Here is a 17,240-nt window from a genome sequence, read left to right on the forward strand (position 1 = left end):
ACTGCTCACTGACCTGATCATACATTCTTTATTTGCTTGCTGTTTCCAATTGACTTCCCCTCCCTCATCTTGCCTTGACTTGTTTGGATTCACAAGTCCTTTGTCCATTTCTCCTCAAGACCAGACATGTGATCAAGATACTACAGCACCTTTTGAGATACAGGTACAATACCTCAAATTTGGCTAATCAAAAACTGGCGGTGTCCGAAACTGGACATTTTCTTAAGTGGGCCATGCATGGAGGAGTGCCAAGTAGTTATCCACTTCGTCTGTCTGACATTTTGAGTGGCTTAGCGACCCATGACCCCACCCAACCCAGCTTGAAAAGTTTGGGGAGTTGTTGCACCGGTGCGGCTTCACACACCTTTCGTTTCCCATGCTCCTCGCGGTCAGAGATATGGCAGAGATGGTTAAACTCACCCAGGACGAACAAAAGACTCTTGCAGAATACAGTGAGGTAGAATATTTAGCTATCAGGAGAATCAGGACACATGCCTATTCTTGCAACAGTATTGAGTTTTAATGCCATTAAGGCCACCCAAATATAACACCACAGGCTTAAATTCAAATTTTGCACCTGATTCACAAAAGCCTTTAAGTTCCATGGGTTGCTTTTGCAGCTGGCCGAAGTCAGTTCAAAGATAGCTATTAAAGAGTACTGTTAAATCTTGCACAAACATAAAAAAATTCAGTTACAACAGTATTTAACATCATTTCAGTTTGATTGTTGTAGGGAAGTGGGGAGGCATGAGACAGTTGTTAAATCCAGTGCATGAGAAGTGAATTAATATAAGCAGAGAACTGGCTTTAACCTAAAATGCTTTGCAATCCTATCAGTTGGTTGTCATGAGTCCCCTATTCACGAATTAAGACTGATATTTTTTTCCAAAAACCAGCAAGTTTTGAAATCTGGCACAGATTTGGTCCTTAGGTTGCCAATTTTGAGACATCTTACCTCTACCTTTAGTTCTCAAAATCTTAACTTTAACTATGATGCATTAACTTCTGATGCATTGTAAAGTATGAGTTGCAATTTGAAGCGCTCAGAAGAATGCACATGGTTGGCATATGGTATTGCAGCAAGGAACAAGAAGAGTTTTTCAGTAAAATATTGAAAAAACTAAATGCCATGAAGGGAGATGGAGACAGTAGTGATAGAGAGTACGTGGGGGAGGGACATGAGATCACAAACATACCCATGCATTAGCAAGATATATTTTTTCTTAACTTAATACTTTTCTCCCTTCCCTTTTTAAAAAATAATCCTTTTAGGATTGTAGTCTTTTCTATACAAAGCGATTCTGCATTCCCTGTGTGAAGGAGCACATAGATAAATTCCCTGAAGAGATTCAGTTGGACCTGCAGAAGAAAAAGCAGCAACAAAGCCCCCCCAGGTGAACACAGCACAAAGTCAGCTTGAAGGAGAAAATGTGGGGGTCAAACATTCACAATGACCTGGACACTCGAAAGAGGATTTTTTTCCCCCAGAAGTGAAGTAAAAGTTTATTTACAATTGCATTCTCTGCCATTTCATTTGGAAACACTTGCTGTAAAACAAGAAGTTCAGTAAATTTACCCCATTTAAGAAGCAAAATATTGGCTTCGTCTGCAGACATCCTGTTTTAAATGGTTTGTAGGAAAGCACATTGAAAAAATGACGCAGTCTTAAGAACAAAAATAAACATTTTTAATTGGTTGTAAGATTGTTGCGAAGACATTTATTCTGTTGTGAATGTAAGAAGCTTTGAAAATCATAGATCAATTTGAATTGGTGGGCTATTAGAAACTGCAGTGCTAACCGACAGAAGTATTGGCCTACAAGAGGAAAAAGATGGTCCCATTGTTCAGTCACCTTTTTAATCCTCAACACATGTTTCACAACATTGAAGCACTCTTTCTGCTCATAGTCCTTTCCTCGTACCACTCCTGACCAGAACTGTATGAGAAAGATCTTCACTGATTTAGATGTTTATTCTGACAGAACACCCATCGTTTCTGATGTACACAACCCAATGACATAACTGCTGTTATCAGGGACTCGCTGCATAGTAAGCTGGTGGTGAAGTCCATTACTACTGCTGTGAAGAAAAGCATGTTGGAGCATAGACATTGCCAAAACCACTTTAGATGAGTGCATCGCTCACTTACAACATTTTGACCTTTGGCAAAATTGATAAATCTTGCAGCACTGAAAATTTTGTATTCCTTTGATAATAATACTTTTGTATCTGAAAACATGTTGGCTAGGGCTGTAATGCTAGGGGAAGGGAAAAATCAGAGCATCATACATGTTTTTTTCAGCAGCTTCATATTTTAACAGCTTACGGTACTGTAGTGATTCTTTACTAACAATAATTGTAAGCATACTTCTAGTTGCTAAGTATTGTAACATTATTTATGAAGAATGGTCACTATTTGTAGCAAAACTTTACTCACAGCAAAGCTCTTTTGTCTATCTAATACATCTGTCCACATTATTCCCTTGCTATTCTAATGAGAGAGGCAGTGGAGGTAGATGGGATCATCCATATTTTCAAATGCTACATGGATCAACTGGAACAAGGAGAAATAACAGTCACAGAGTGGGTCACTTAAGAGCCGCATAAATGCAGGATGAAGGGACTGAAACACATGATTTGAAAGACAGTGCAAGGTGGGTTTGAGTTGGCTAAATCACAATCAAGAGGAAAGGCAGGTTGTGGATTGTTGGTATTATAACCCCTCCATCTGCAAGGGAGTAAACTCCAGCTTGTGATGAAAGCAAAATAATTTTCATAATATTTTTCTGGTTATTGTGAAGTAGGTTTATAGGGGTAAGTATAGGTGGTTCTGTCTGTGTGATTATAGAGGAGAATGAGAGAGGAGGACCCTGGGACAGGCAGTCAGCAGCACCTAGAGGATCTAGCCTATCTAGAGGATCTAGCATCTAGTCTATACTCAAGTAGGAGTAAGGATAAAATAAAAACAAGAGTTCAGATATGTCTGGGGAGCTCAGTCCAGCGATTTGCTCATCCTGCGCCATGTGAGAAACCCTAGATGCTCCTGGCGGTCTGGGTGACCATGTGTGTAGGAGGTGCCTCCAACTGGAGCAACTCGTGCCCTGGGTTTTGGAGCTTGAGTGGCAGCTGGAGGCACTACGGTGCATTCAAGAGGCTGAGAGGTTCATGGAAAGCATGTTTCAGGATTTGGTCACCCCGCAGCTTAACAAAGTGCAAGCAGAGAGGCTGACCGCCAGACAGAAGGGGACCAGGCAAGTAGTGAGGGAAACCCCCCAGTGCATCTCACTCGCGAACCATTTTTCGACCTTGGAAAATGGTGAGAGTGAAGGTTCCTCTGTGGAGCCCAACCAGAGCCAAGGCCATGGCACTGTGGGTGGTCCAGCTGCTCGGGGTGGTGGGGGTTGGGGGGCAGGAAGAAGTTTGGAAGGGCAATAGTGCTAGCGGATTTGTCTGTGAGGTGCTTTTGCAGCCGTAGAGGTGACTCCAGGATGGTATGTTGCCTCCTGGGTACCGGGGTCATGGTGTCACGAACGGCTGCAGGGCATTCTGAAGGGGGAGGGTGAACAGCCAGAGGTCGAGGTCCATTTTGGGACCAATAGGAAGAAAGAGAAATTAGGTCCTGCAAGCTGACTTTGGGGATTGAGGTAGGAAATTGAAAAGCAGGACTTTCAATCTCCAGATTACTCCTGTCGCCATGCAGTAGTGAGTATAGAAACAGAAGGATAGAGCAGATGAATGCGTGGCTGGAGAGATGGTGCAGGAGAGAGGGCTTTAGATTCCTGGGGCATCGGGACCGTTTTTGTTGGAGGTGGGACCTGTATAAGTTGGACAGGTTACATCTAAACTGGAACGGGATCAACATCCTCGCGGGGAGGTTTGCTAATGTTGTTGGGGCGGATTTAAACTAAATTGGCAGGGGGATGGGAGTTCAGAGGGGAGAGAAGCTGAGATGGAATTAGAAGTTAAAATGCTAGTAAGTGAGTCTGGAAGACAGAGGAAACATAGGCTAGATAAGAAAGAAGTGAGTTTAGCAAGGCAAAGTGGAATATATTTTAAAACAAGGTGCCTGAGGGATAAGCCAGACGAGCTGAGGACAAGATAGGCATGTGGGAGTATGATATCATGATATGCGACCGAGACTTGGCTAAAAGGGCAGAATTGGCAACATTCCTGGTTATAGGATATTCAGACAAGATAGAGAAGAGGATGGGGGGTTGCCATATGCATCAAGGAATCAATTATAGCAATGAGGAGGGATGATATCTTGGAAGGATCATCAAATGAAGTGATATGGGTAGAAGTAAAAAAACACAAAAGGGGCAAACACGCTGTTGGGTGTGTACTATAGGCCCCCAAACAGCCAGGAGAGATAGAGGATCAAATATGCTATCAAATCTCAGAGAAGTGTAAGAATAATAAGGCAGTAATAGTAGAGGAATTTAACTACCCAAATATTAACTGGGATAGTTTTAGTGTGCAAGGTAGGGAGGGAGCAAAATTCTTAAGTTGCATCCAGGAGAACTTTGTTAGCCAGTATGTAGAAAGCCCAACAAGGGAGATGGCAGTTCTGGTCCTAATATTTGGAAATGAACCCAGGCAGGTGGAAGTCATATCAGAAGGGGAGCATTTTGGAGATAGTGACCATAACTCAGTTAGATTTAGGATAATTATGGAAAAGGATAAGGTTGGATCGGAAATAAAAGTTCTAAACTGGGGAAAGGCTAATTTAACTAGGATGTGATACGATTCGGCTTAAGTGGACTGGGAGCAGGTACTTGCAGATAAAACTGTGTCAGAGCAGTGGGAGGCATTCAAGGAGGAAATAGTGAGAGTACAGGGTAAATATGTTTCTATAAGGACAAAGGTGGGGACCAAGTCCGGAGAACCCTGGATGTCAAGGGACCTAAAGGTTAGGACTAAGAAAAACAGAGAAACTTATGCAGATACTGGGGGCTCAATACAGTAAAGTCCCTAGAGCAGTATAAGAAGTGCAGAAGGGAACTTAAAAAGGAAATTAGGAAAGCTGAGAGAGCGTGTGAGAAAGCATTGGTGGGTAGAATAAAGGAAAACCCAAAGGGTTTTTTCAAATATATAAAGAGAATAACTAGGGAAAAAGCAGGGCCAGTTAGGGACCATAAAGGACCATAATCTGTGTGTGGACCCAGAAGACGTGGGTACAGTCCTCAAAGAATACTTTGCGTTGGTCTTCATAATAGAAAAGGACAACACAGGTATAGACATCAGGGTAGAGAGCTGTGAAATACTAGAGGAAATTAACATAGAGAGGAGATACCAGCGGATTTAGCAGCCTTAAAAGTGGATAAATCCGCAGGCCCAGGTGAAATATATCAAAGGCTGTTGAGGGAGAAAAGGGAAGAGATATGAGGGCCCTGGCAATAATTTTCAAATCCTCTGTGGCCTCAGGTGAGGTGTCAGAGGACTGCTAACATTGTCCTATTATTAGAAAAGGGAGGAAGGGATAGATCAGGAAATTACAGGCTAGTCAGTCTAACTTTGGTGGTGGGGAAGTTACTAGAAAGAATTCCGAGGGACAGAACATATCTGGACTTGGAGAGACAGATTAATCAGGGATAGACAGCATGAATTTGTTAAGGAAAAGTTATGTTTGACAAATTTGAATTTTTTGAGGAGGTAACCAGGAGTGTTGATGAGGGTAATGCATTTGATGTGGTCTACATGGACTTTAGCAAGGCTTTTGATAAGGTTCCTCATGGCAGACTAGTCAAGAAAGTAAGAGCCCATGAGATCCAAGGCAAAGTGGCACATTGGATCCAAAATTAGCTGAGAGGCAAGAAACAGAGGGCGATGGCAGAGGGATGTTTCTGTTACTGAAAGTCTGTTTCCACTGGGGTTCCGCAGGGCTCAGTGATGGAGCCCTTGCTGTTTGTGGTGTATGTAAATAATTTGGACCTAAATGTAGTGGGTATGATCAAGAAGTTCGTGGATGACACGAAAATTGATAGGGTGGTAAATAGTGAGGAGGATAACCGTAAACTGCAGGAGGATATCAATGGATTAGTCAGGTGGGCAGAGCAGTGGCAAATGGAATTCAACCTGGAAAAGTGTGAGGTAATGCACTCGGGGAGGGCTAACAAGTCAAGGGATTAAACTATGAATGGAAAGTACTGAAGATCAGGGGATCCTTGGTGTGCAGGTAGCAGGGCAGGTAAATAAGGTGGTTAAGAAGGCATATGGGCTATTTGCCTTTATTAGCCAAGGCATAGAATACAAGAGCAGGCAGCTTACATTGGAACTGTATGAAATGCTGGTTAAGCCACAACTGGAATACTGTGTTCAGTTCTGGTCACCGCGTAATAGGAAGGATGTGATTGCACTGGAGGGTGCAGAGGCGAATTACCAGGATGCTTCCTGGGCTGGAGGATCTAAGCTATGAGGAAAGATTGGATAGGCTTGGGTTGTTTTCCTTCGAGCAGTGAAGGTTGAGAGAGGACCTGATAGGGTGGAAAGGAAAACACTTAGTCCATTAATGGAGGGGTCAATAGCCAGGGGGAATTGATTTAAGTTAAGAGGTAGAAGGCTAAGGGGAGTTGAGAAATTTTTTCGCCGAGAGTATGATGGGAGTCTGGAACTCACTGCCTGAATGGGTGGTTGAGTCAGAAACTCTGGTAACATTTAGGAAGTATTTGGATATTCACTTGCGTTGCCATAGCCTCCAGGGCTATGGGTCAAGTGCTGGAAAATGGGATTAGTGTAGTTAGATCTTTGTTGACCAGTGCGGACATGATGGGCTGAATGATTTCCTTCCCTGTTGTAAATGTCTATGATTTAATTACATTTGGAGTCAAGTAGACTGCAAGCTTGAAATCATCAAAATAAGCTAGGTAAAGAAATGTGCTTGACGTACTAATGAATAAACGTGGACGCTGGGCTTAGCATGTAAGGTATGAAAGGGGTTTGCATTTTTAGATAAATGAAGGGATTCTTTGGATTTCAAATAGATGTTGGTCTGTTTACAACCAGCTAGCTAAGTAAGGCTAAGGAATGTGTTTATTTTTCCCGAAGGTTACTGGCAATATTGACAACATGAAAGTTTTAACATTATGAGGAAGATACAGTTCAAAGACATGTGGAACAATAGACTTTACATATTAAAAAGAGACAAATATATATAAAGGAGAATGAAAGGCTATGTGAGAGAAGGCCATGTAAGATCTAACAGGAGTGCGTGAAACAGCCTTCAAGAAACCTTCAGCCATTTGTATAAAAGTCTGCTATGTAAAGTAACTGAAGTTGGAGAAGAACTATTTGGATTCCACTGTCAAGTGGGTCTTGTGTTGACTTTCTGGTTTGTTTTTAAATCTAAAATCTATTTTGGACTGATGCCTTAAAGGGAGTGCATAAGTGGGAGTCAGGTCAATTAGGAATTTTTGGTAAGTAATTGTAGTCTTATGTATGTGCTTGAAATATTTTATTTTGTTAATAAACATTTTAATAAAATTTTTAAAAATCTCTAAAGTTCTGGGTGGACTCATTACTTCTGAATTCAGTGTACACATCTCATCATAAATGCAAATTGCACAACCATTGTGATATGCGACCAAGTTTCCCTCGTGGATTTGGTCTGCCTGGCACACATCATCGGCTCCGTCATAACAGATTTCGCTTGGTTATAATACTGGAGGAGCCAATATCCGCCAAGGGGAAGGTTTGCATTGGACTGTACTACTAATAATTTTCCCCAGACTTGGGCTTAAATTGCAACAGTCTTCCTCCATCAGTGTCTGGTTCTCTTTGTACTATCCCAAATTAACACCCTCTTTTCTCCTACCCTCAGTCAAAATGTTCCAGGCAGTTTCAGTTGATGCGTTTAGTTGAGCATTTTCAATCTCTAGCTCTTTATTTTTCTGTTCCATTGCAAGCCATGGTGGATAGTCTACTGTCCCTTTACAAGCGTCTCTGATAACATCCAAGGTATTACACTATTCTCTGCTCTGCATCCAAGTATGGCCCAGTTAACCAACAGCTGTTTAGGATAACATTTTTACAAAACCATGATTTATTTAATCAGAACCTATAAGATGATTAAGCTCCTTAATTTCATTTTGGGCTTGGTTATATCCGATCTCTGATTCCTGCTGCTTTTAACGGTCATCTAAATCTCCTGAGCCTTGTTCCTTCACCCTGCTGATAAAAACTGAAGCCCTATGCCACTGCCTGATGCTGCTTTCATTGGACTGTAGTATTTTTGACTTTTGATTGTAACAACTCAAACTCCCCTTATCCTATTAGCACATCTTTATATTAGCACTGCTCGACTTTGTGTGATTTGCTGGTCTCAATATTGAGAAATTGTTCCCACTTAAGGGAGCATCAATAACTAGAGGGCATTGATGAAAAATAATTGGCAAATGGATGTGAAGAAAAATTTTTTTCACTGAGAGTGCGATTGGAGTCTGGAACGAACTTCCTCAGTTCAATCGAGGTATTCAAAAGGGAATTAAATTGCTATCTGAAAAGAAAAAATGTACAAAGTTATGGAGATAAAGGAGGGGAGTGGGACTAGATAGAATGTTCTTTCAGAGAGCCAGTGCAGATTTGATGGGCCGAATGGCCTCCTTTTGCCTGTAAAGATCCTGTGATGCTTTTCCCCTCCCTTCCACTCCCTTGTGTGTGAGCTCTTTCTGGACACTTAAAAAAAATTGACACTACAACAGCAACAAGAAAACTTGCATTTTTATAGCACATTTAGAAGTCCCAAGATGCTTCACAGGACTGTTCTTTGACATAGCAAATAAAGTAACCAACAGCTTGGACAAAGAGGTATGTTTTAAGGAACATTGGAAAGGTGAAAGAAAAGCAGGGGTTCAGGGAGGGTATTCCTGAGCTAAGGGCCTAGACTATTGAAGCCACAGTTCCTCTCTCCAGCTTTAAGATGTTCCAATATGACAGGGGCGGAAGCGGGCAGTATGATGATGGAGCGATTAAATGACTAAATCAGACACTGAGGTTGTGAATATTCTAAGTTTCGCTTTCTTCTGCTGACTAGTTAACATCCTCTTGCCCTGCTTTTTGAGTTCAATTCCTTTTTCACTGACAAATCTTCAAGCAGTTTATCTTATTAAGCATTTGCTTTAGCATGACTTTCATTCTCAGCTTGGCTTAGCTCGAACACTTCTGTTCCTGATTTTCAGCAAGCGTTCAAATTTTCACTCAATTGCAAAATCTTTCATTTAAATCACTGAGGGGATCATAAAATGCAAGTGAAGCTAATTACAATGGGGCTCAGGTAATAAGAGCAAAATACAGCAGATGCTGGAAATCTGAAATAAAAACAAAGTGCTGGAAAATCTCAATAGATCTGGCAACATCTGTGGAGAGAGAAACAGTTAACATTTCGAGTCCAATATTACTCTTCTTCGAAACTGGGCTCAGGTATTATTTGATTGCCCATCAAGTATACTAATCAGCAAGTTTCCACATATGTACTATTTCTAACCATTGTAGGAGATGGTACTACATCAAAGCAATTGATTGCTGCTTGATGGCAGAGCACAGACAGAAGGCAGGAAGTGAGGCAAATTCTGAGTATCTCATCACTGAAGTCAGGACAGTTGCAGAGTCCAAGAAAAAATGATCAGCAGCTCAAGGGAGCAGCAACGACACCAGAAACAACTCAAGGAAAGGCCACTGAACAGTTGAGAGAAGCCTGCTAAGGGCGACCATGAGAACATAAGACGTAGGAGCAGAAGTAGGATATTCGGTCCATCGAGTCTGCTCCGCCATTCAATGAGATCATGGCTGATCTGATAATCCTCAACTTCACTTTCCTGCCTTTTTCCTATAACCCTTGATTCCCTTACTGATTAAAAATCTGTCTATCTCAGCCTTGAATATACTTAATAATCCAGCCTCTACAGCCCTCTGTGGTAAGGAATTCCACAGATTCACTACCATCCGAGAGAAGAAATTCCTCCTCATCTCTGTCTTAAACAGGCGACTCCTTACTCTGAGATTATGCCCTATAGTCCTTGACTCTCCCACAAGGGGAAACAACCTCTCAGCATCTACCCTGTCAAGCCCCCAAAAAATCTTATGTTTCAATAAAGCTACCTCTCATTCTTCTAAACTTCAGTGAATACAGGCCCATCCTACTCAACCTCTCCTCATAAGAAAATCCTTCCATACCCAGGATTAACCTAGTGAACTTTCTCTGGACTGCCTCCAATGCCAGTCTATCTTTCATAAGGGGACCAAAATTGTTCACAAGATTCTAGGTAATTGTACGTTAGCTTTTTGGGATTCATGCACGAGGACGCCCAAATCCCTCTGTGCTGCAGCTTTCTGCAGTCTTTCTCCACTTAAATAATATTCAGCTCCTCTATTCTTCCTGCCAAAGTGCATAACCTCACATTTTCCCACATTATATTACATCTGCCAAGTTTTTGCCCACTCACTTAACCTGTCTATATCCCTCTGTAGAATCTTTGTGTTATCCTCCCTGGCCTTCACACCTATTTTTGTGTCATCCACAAACTTGGCAACTTCCTTCATCCAAGCCATTAATACATATTGTTAATGATTGTGGCCACAGCACTGACCCCTGTGGCACTCCACTAGTTACAGGTTGCCAACCTGAAACCCCCCCTTATCCCAACTGTCTGCCTTCTATTAGTTAGCCAATCCTCTATCTATGCTAATATCCTACCCCCAACACCATGGGCTTTTATCTTATTAAGTAGTATTATGTGCAGTACCTTAGTGAGCATCTTTTGGAAATCCAAATATATTACATCTACTGGTTCCCCTTTATCTATCCTGCTTGTTACCTCCTCAAAGAATTCTCATAAATTTGTCAGGCATGATTTCCCCTTCATGAAGCCACGCTGATTCCGCTTGATTATGTTATGTATTTCTAAATGCTCTGCTATTACATCCTTTATAATAGACTCTAACATTTTCCAATGATGGATGTTAAGCTAACTTGCCTATGGTTACCTGTTTTTTATCCCCCTCGCTTTTTGAATAAGGGTGTTATATTGGCAGTTTTCCAATCCTCTAGGACTTTTCCAGAGTCTAAGGATTCTTGGAAGATTACTACCATTGCATCAACTATCTCTGTAGCTACTTCCTTTAATATCCATCATGTCCAGGGAACTTATCAGACTTTAACCCCATTAGTTCCCCTAGTACATTTTCTCTAGTGATAGTTATTGTATTTATTCCACCCCCCCCCACTGTCTTTTTCCCCTTAATTATTTAGTGTTTTTGGAATATAATTAGTGTCTTCTACCATGAAGACTGATGCAGTGTTTATTCAACTCCTCTGTCATTTCCTGGCTCCCCATTATCACTTCCCCAGCTTCATTCTCTAAGGGGCCTATGTTCACTTTGGCCTCTCTCTTCCTTTTTATATATTTAAAGAAGCTCTTACTGTCTGTTTTATATTACTTACTAGTTTATCCTCAAAGTTTATTTTCTCCCTTTTTTTTCTTTTGGTCACCTGTTGTTGGTTTTTAAAACTTTCTCAATCCTTTAGCTTACCACTAATCTTTGCCATATTGTGTGTTTTTTCTTTCAATTTGATACTATCCTTAACATCCTTGGTTAACCATGGTTGGTTTATCCCCTTCCTAGAATCCTTCTTCCTCACTTAAGTATATCTTTGTTGTGTCATGAACTATTTTCTTAAATATCTGCCATTGTTCATCAACCGTCTTTTCTGCTAAACCCCTTTCCCAATCTGCTCCAGCCAACTCTACCCTCATTCCTTTGTAACTACCCTTATTTAAGTTTAGCACAGTTGTTTCTGGTCCAAGTTTCTCATTCTCAAACTGAATGCTAAATTCTATCATGTTTTGGTCACTGTTTCCTAGGGGATCCTTTACTCTGTGATCATTTATTAAACCTGCCTCGTTACACATCCATTAAACCTCCCAAACACAAAATAGCCTGATCCCTGGTTGGATCCATAACGTATTGCTCTAGGAAACTATCCTGAATACATTCTATGACTTCTTGCTCATGGCTATCTCTGCCAATCTGATTTTCCCAATCTACATGAAGATTAAAGTCACCCTGTTTAATGTACTGCCTTTTTTACATGCCCTCATTATCTCCTGATTTATTCTCTGTCCTACAGAGTAGCTACTGTCTATATAGCCTATATACTCCCACCAGTGTCTCCCTCCCCTTGTTATTTCTTACCTCCAGCCATATGGATTCTACATCTTCTGATCCAAGACCATTTCTTGCTATCATACTTATTCCATCTCATACTAACAAAGCTACCCCACCACCTTTTCTTTCCTGCCTGCCCTTTCGAAAAGTCACATATTTTTAGTTCCCAGCTTTGATCTCCTTGTAACCATGTTACCATAATGGCTATAAGATCATACCCATTAACGTCTATTTATGCCGTTAATTCATTTATTTTATTCCAAGTACCACGTGCATTTAAGTAAAGAGCCATTACTTTTGCCTTTTTACCATTTTTTTCCCCCTTTGACCTTATTTGCTGATTTTTTAAATGTTTGTACACTCTGCCTCTTTCTGTCACACTCTGGGTATCATTACCTAAATAGCTGCCCTGCAAGGCTGCCATATCTTTTTGCTTTGTAAGCCTACGTATCCCCTCTCCAGAATCCCCCACCCCTCCCTCCAATCCTCCAATTTACTTTTAAGTCCTCTCTCCAGCCCTAGCCTTTAGATTCTCTAGGACACTGGTCCCAGCATGGTTCAAGTGAAGCCCATCCCACCAGAACAGCTCCCGCCAGAACAGCACAAAGGCCTGTGCAAATGCAATCCCAGAGTTAAAAAACCAGGATAGTCAATATGAAACCTCAAAATACCTAAAGGAGTTAATGTAGCTCATTGATTTTTCTCCTCCCTGCTCTCTTCTTTCCTATCTCTCTCCTCACTCACTCGCCCCCCAGCTCTGCTAAGGTACAATGGCATTGAAAGCCATACATATTAAAGGCTGATTGTAGCTTAAGAATGGCCTCCATATCTTGGGCATCAGCGTCTTCAATATATAAAACTGATCAAATAATAAGTCCATAACTTGCTAAAATTTTGTGTACAAAATGCCAATTGGCAGTTGCTGAAATGGCATCAGACAAATCTTTTTCTCCATTTTCTAACATGCACACATCAGAGAATTTCATTGTAATTTTCCATTAGATGCCTTAACTTAGATGGCTTTGGACCATCTTGCATTACCCAGTCCAAATTAATAGCTATCAAACCAAGCCAATCAGCCCAAGGATGCAGTATAAGAATAAACAAATTGTGGTTAGCTCCTCATTGCTAGAATTCAAAGATGAAGTCAGATGCATCAATTAACAGTAGTTCATTTAAAATCTTTGATAAGACAATTCATAACATTACAAGGTTAAACTTTAAAGAGTACGTAAACAAGTATTAAGTAATAGAGTATAAATCATCATAGACAAAAACATAGTTTTCATGTTCTGCAGTATTTCACCATTAGCTGGGTTTTGCTTAATGGCGATGTAACAGTTACGTCCATTGTCAGATTGCAGCGCAATTTAGCAAGGTTACGTTTATGCTTTCAATGTGTGATTGATGTATTTTCAGTATTTACATAATCCCTCAGTAACGTGAGACAAAGAACCTTGTCCTCACCATTTGTCCTTTGCACCATTGAGTAGTTTTGCTGCCTTCTAGAATGTTCTGCTTCCCACATAGATCACCTGTAGTGTTTTGAGTCGGGGATTTTTATCTTCCTCATCAACCATTCTCTCACTTTTGCTTAACTAATCCAGCATCTAGAAGTTTCTCTGTATTATTAGAATGCTATTTTACCAGTGATAGTGTGTTCTGCCATTTGAGCTGACAACTAATAGAAGTTTTCAAGTTCTGTTTGATTAAACATTCAATCTTTCAATTTTCACTCTCGACTCCCTGCTTAGGGGACATAGCTGCAAAGTTCTTCAAAATTTTCCTTAGGCTTCTAACATTCTTAAATGTAGTCCTAAAGTAAAGTTCTGCTTTCAAGTAGATAAAGTATTTTTCACCTTATAAATAACGAAGCAAATCCCATTTAAGGATATATCATTGTTGGTGACCAAACAAGGTGATTAATCATATGGATTCTTTGTAAGCTGCCATTCAGCTAAATAAACACAGTCAGAGCTTATAATGGCCAGATTTAAGTGATCTAGAGAAATCCAAGTCTGCATTAGATACTAAACTTGTTACCTTTTCCTGGTATGTCAATCAAAATTAACATTTCTCTTCTTATTAGCAGTTTCCAAAAGTTTGAGGTAGATCATGACTCGGTGCGAAAGTGTAAAAGGAGTGATAACGAGTCAAAGCCCGTGTTATATCTCCCAATTTTGACTTCAATGGAAATATAAATCAGGGGAGATATAAAACAAGCTGCTGGCTCATTATCACCCATTTTACATTATTGCAAAAAAATACAATATCTACAACTTTATGTTTACTCAAAGGAGGCCAAATACAGACTGGACGACCACTTTGCGGATCAGCACCGTTCAGTCTGTAAGCCTGATGCTTAGCTCCCAATCGCTTGTCATTTCAGTTGTCCACCTTGTTCCTACTCTGACCTTTCTATCCTTGGCCTGCTAAGGTGTTCCAGCTTGAGGAACAAACCTCATCTTCCAATTTGGCACTTTACAGTTTTCTGGACTCAACATTGTTCAACAATTTTGGATCATAACACTGCTTTCATTTTGTTTAGTGTTTTTTTTTGCTGGTTCATTCTTTTCCTTTCACTCTGCATTCAGATGGCTCCTATCCAGTCATTCACACATCATTTTTTCTTTACCCATTGCCACTTCCTTTGGCTTTCGTACTATGAAACCTTTTGTCATTTAATCTCTGCTGTCTTCCACCCTATCACAGACCTTTCCATTTGTTCTTCTCCCCTCCCCACAACACCGTGGCCCCCTCCCCACCACTACCCACCCCCCCAACACCGTGTCCCCCTCCCTACCACCACACCCCACCACCCCCTTCCCCCAACTATCCGTTTTTACTTGCTCAAAACCTTTTACATTTCTAAAATAAAAACAGAAAATGCTGGAAAAACTCAGCAGGTCTGGCAGCATCTGTTTCAGAGCTCTGACCAAAATGTTAACTCTGTTTCTCTTGCCACAGTTGCTGCCAGATCTGCTGAGTTTTTTCCAGCGCTTTCTGGTTTTATTTCAGATTTCCAGGATCCGCAGTATTTTGCTGTTTCATTTCTATCTCTCCTCAGTTCCGATGAAGGATCACAGACCTGAAACTTTAACTCTGTTTCTCTTTACACAGATGCTGTCTAACCTGCTGGGTGTTTACAGCATTTTCTGTTTTTATATGATGTATTACTATAGCCTCCCATCACCCCCTCCCACCCAGACAGACACACACCCCCCCACCCTCCATTCCCCCCACCCCCCCCCCACCACCACCACACAGCTGGTCAAATGATCATACCTCCAGTATACAACTCCAAACTCAGAGCAAAATTCAAGCTTCCTCTTTTGAGAATCTCCTGATTGAGTTGTGAGTAGTTTGATAATGCATGCAACAAGACTGCACATGTTAAAGTAGAGACGTTTCCACAAAAAGAGAAACAATCCCTTCTTTTGAATATCTCGTGATTGGCTATAGAGCAGAACTGTCAGTCATTTGGGACCATGTTACAGGACAATGTAAAAGTGCAGGGGCCAGAGGAATGGCGAAAAAATAATTTTAGAAACCTTCAAAAATAACATTGAAACATCTTCAGGGTGTCTGATGATTCAATGCATGTGGGTGCGACAGAGCAGACGAACATGAGTTTGCGCCCATCATAACCTGCATGGGGAGTTGCTTCCCGTCAAATGCCATCAAAGGAGACCAAGTACTTTCTCATTAAAAATGAGGGAAATTTCAGCTGTTCGTCCACGGAGCCTGCTTTGTCTTGTGAACCATGAAGAGGCTTGAAAGGAAAATAAGTTTTAAAATTAAATCCCTATCCATTAATAAACTGATTGATAGATATGCTCCAAACTGGACAATGTGTGATGGTTTCCCACAAACAATACCTGGGTTGAATTTTCAGGGTCCCCAAAGGCAGGAATGGAGACAGAGGGCCCCCAAAAATAATGGTATGGGCGGAGTGTCACTTTCAAGGCATCAGCCCCGCTGCCAGGGACTGTAATCACCAGGGACCTGCAAAGGACAAGAATCCCACTCTCCCCTTTGAGGCCAAATAAACGTGTTGTTTCAAAGCTAATTTAAAACTTGTTGAAGAGGGGTGGGGGGAGTTAAGTAAAGCTAAAATAAACATTTATTAATACAAGAAAGATAAAATAAGGGTGCATGGTTTTCAGAAGCTGCTTTTGAACAGCTAGGGGGAGATGGCTACATAATGGGGAGCCAGTTATGGCTGCCCCAGGGCATCACCTGACACATCACCCACAGATGTGTCAGGGGACTCGGCACTTAGGAAGGAGGTTCCCTTGGTGCTGTACAGGTGGCAGGCAAGGTGGAAGTTCAGGACCTGGGTTTCGAACGGGGTTGGAATCCATCCCCCATTTCCCCCCCTCCCGCCTCCAGCATCACAGGAAAGGCAGACCCCAGGCATCAGGAGGGCATGGGGGAGGAAAGATGGAAAGCAACAGAGGCTAAAACCTCAACGTTCAATCAGCTGCCAAAGACCTGTGGATGATCAAGAACCAGTGCAGCAAGATTTGCAATTCTCCAGGCAGACATCACCAAAGACCTCGCACCTTGCAGCGCAGGTCACCATACCTTGTCTGCGACCATCAAAGTCACTGTGGCCCTGAACTTCTTTGCTTCTGACTCATCCCAAAGATCAGCTGAGGACCTCGGTGGCATCCCTGAAATGGCTGCACACCATTGCTTCTTGCTGGTCACTACTGCCTTCTTTGCTAGAGCTGGACAGTACATTCATTTCACGACAGACACAGCCTTGCAGGAAAAGAGGACATGGGGTTTTGCCTCCATCGCTGGATTCCCCCAGGTGAAATGCATCATCAATTGTACCCATGTGGCCATCAAAGCACCCAGCGACCAGCCAGTGAGGTCCATCAACAGGAAGGGTTACAATCCCTCAACATGCAACTGGTTTGTGACCACAAGAGCTTCCTCAGATATTTGCTCTAACCCCCAAAGAGTGTGGATAGACCCCAAGGGATAAGGGACATCCCCTGAAGTAGTGCTATTATGACTTAGCAGTTGGTAAAGGCTGATTTGTTCAAATCCCAGAGGGAAACTTGAATCAAC

At 41.6% G+C, this 17,240-nt stretch overlaps 1 protein-coding gene across 4 annotated transcripts in view; it reads left to right on the top strand.

Annotated features, from left to right (window-relative positions):
* cdpf1 (cysteine rich DPF motif domain containing 1) overlaps positions 1–1,701 on the top strand; it is a 69,401-nt gene extending 67,700 nt beyond the window's left edge. For all 4 annotated transcript variants that reach the window (XM_041215876.1, XM_041215877.1, XM_041215875.1 and 1 more), the window contains exon 4: positions 1,273–1,701. In XM_041215876.1, the coding sequence (XP_041071810.1) occupies positions 1,273–1,398 (126 nt within the window). In that variant the 3' untranslated portion in view covers positions 1,399–1,701. The remainder of the gene's footprint in view (positions 1–1,272) is intronic.
* The last annotated feature ends 15,539 nt before the right edge of the window (positions 1,702–17,240 follow it).

This window comes from Carcharodon carcharias, chromosome 21, assembly GCF_017639515.1.
Source record: "Carcharodon carcharias isolate sCarCar2 chromosome 21, sCarCar2.pri, whole genome shotgun sequence".
Lineage (NCBI taxonomy): Eukaryota > Metazoa > Chordata > Chondrichthyes > Lamniformes > Lamnidae > Carcharodon > Carcharodon carcharias.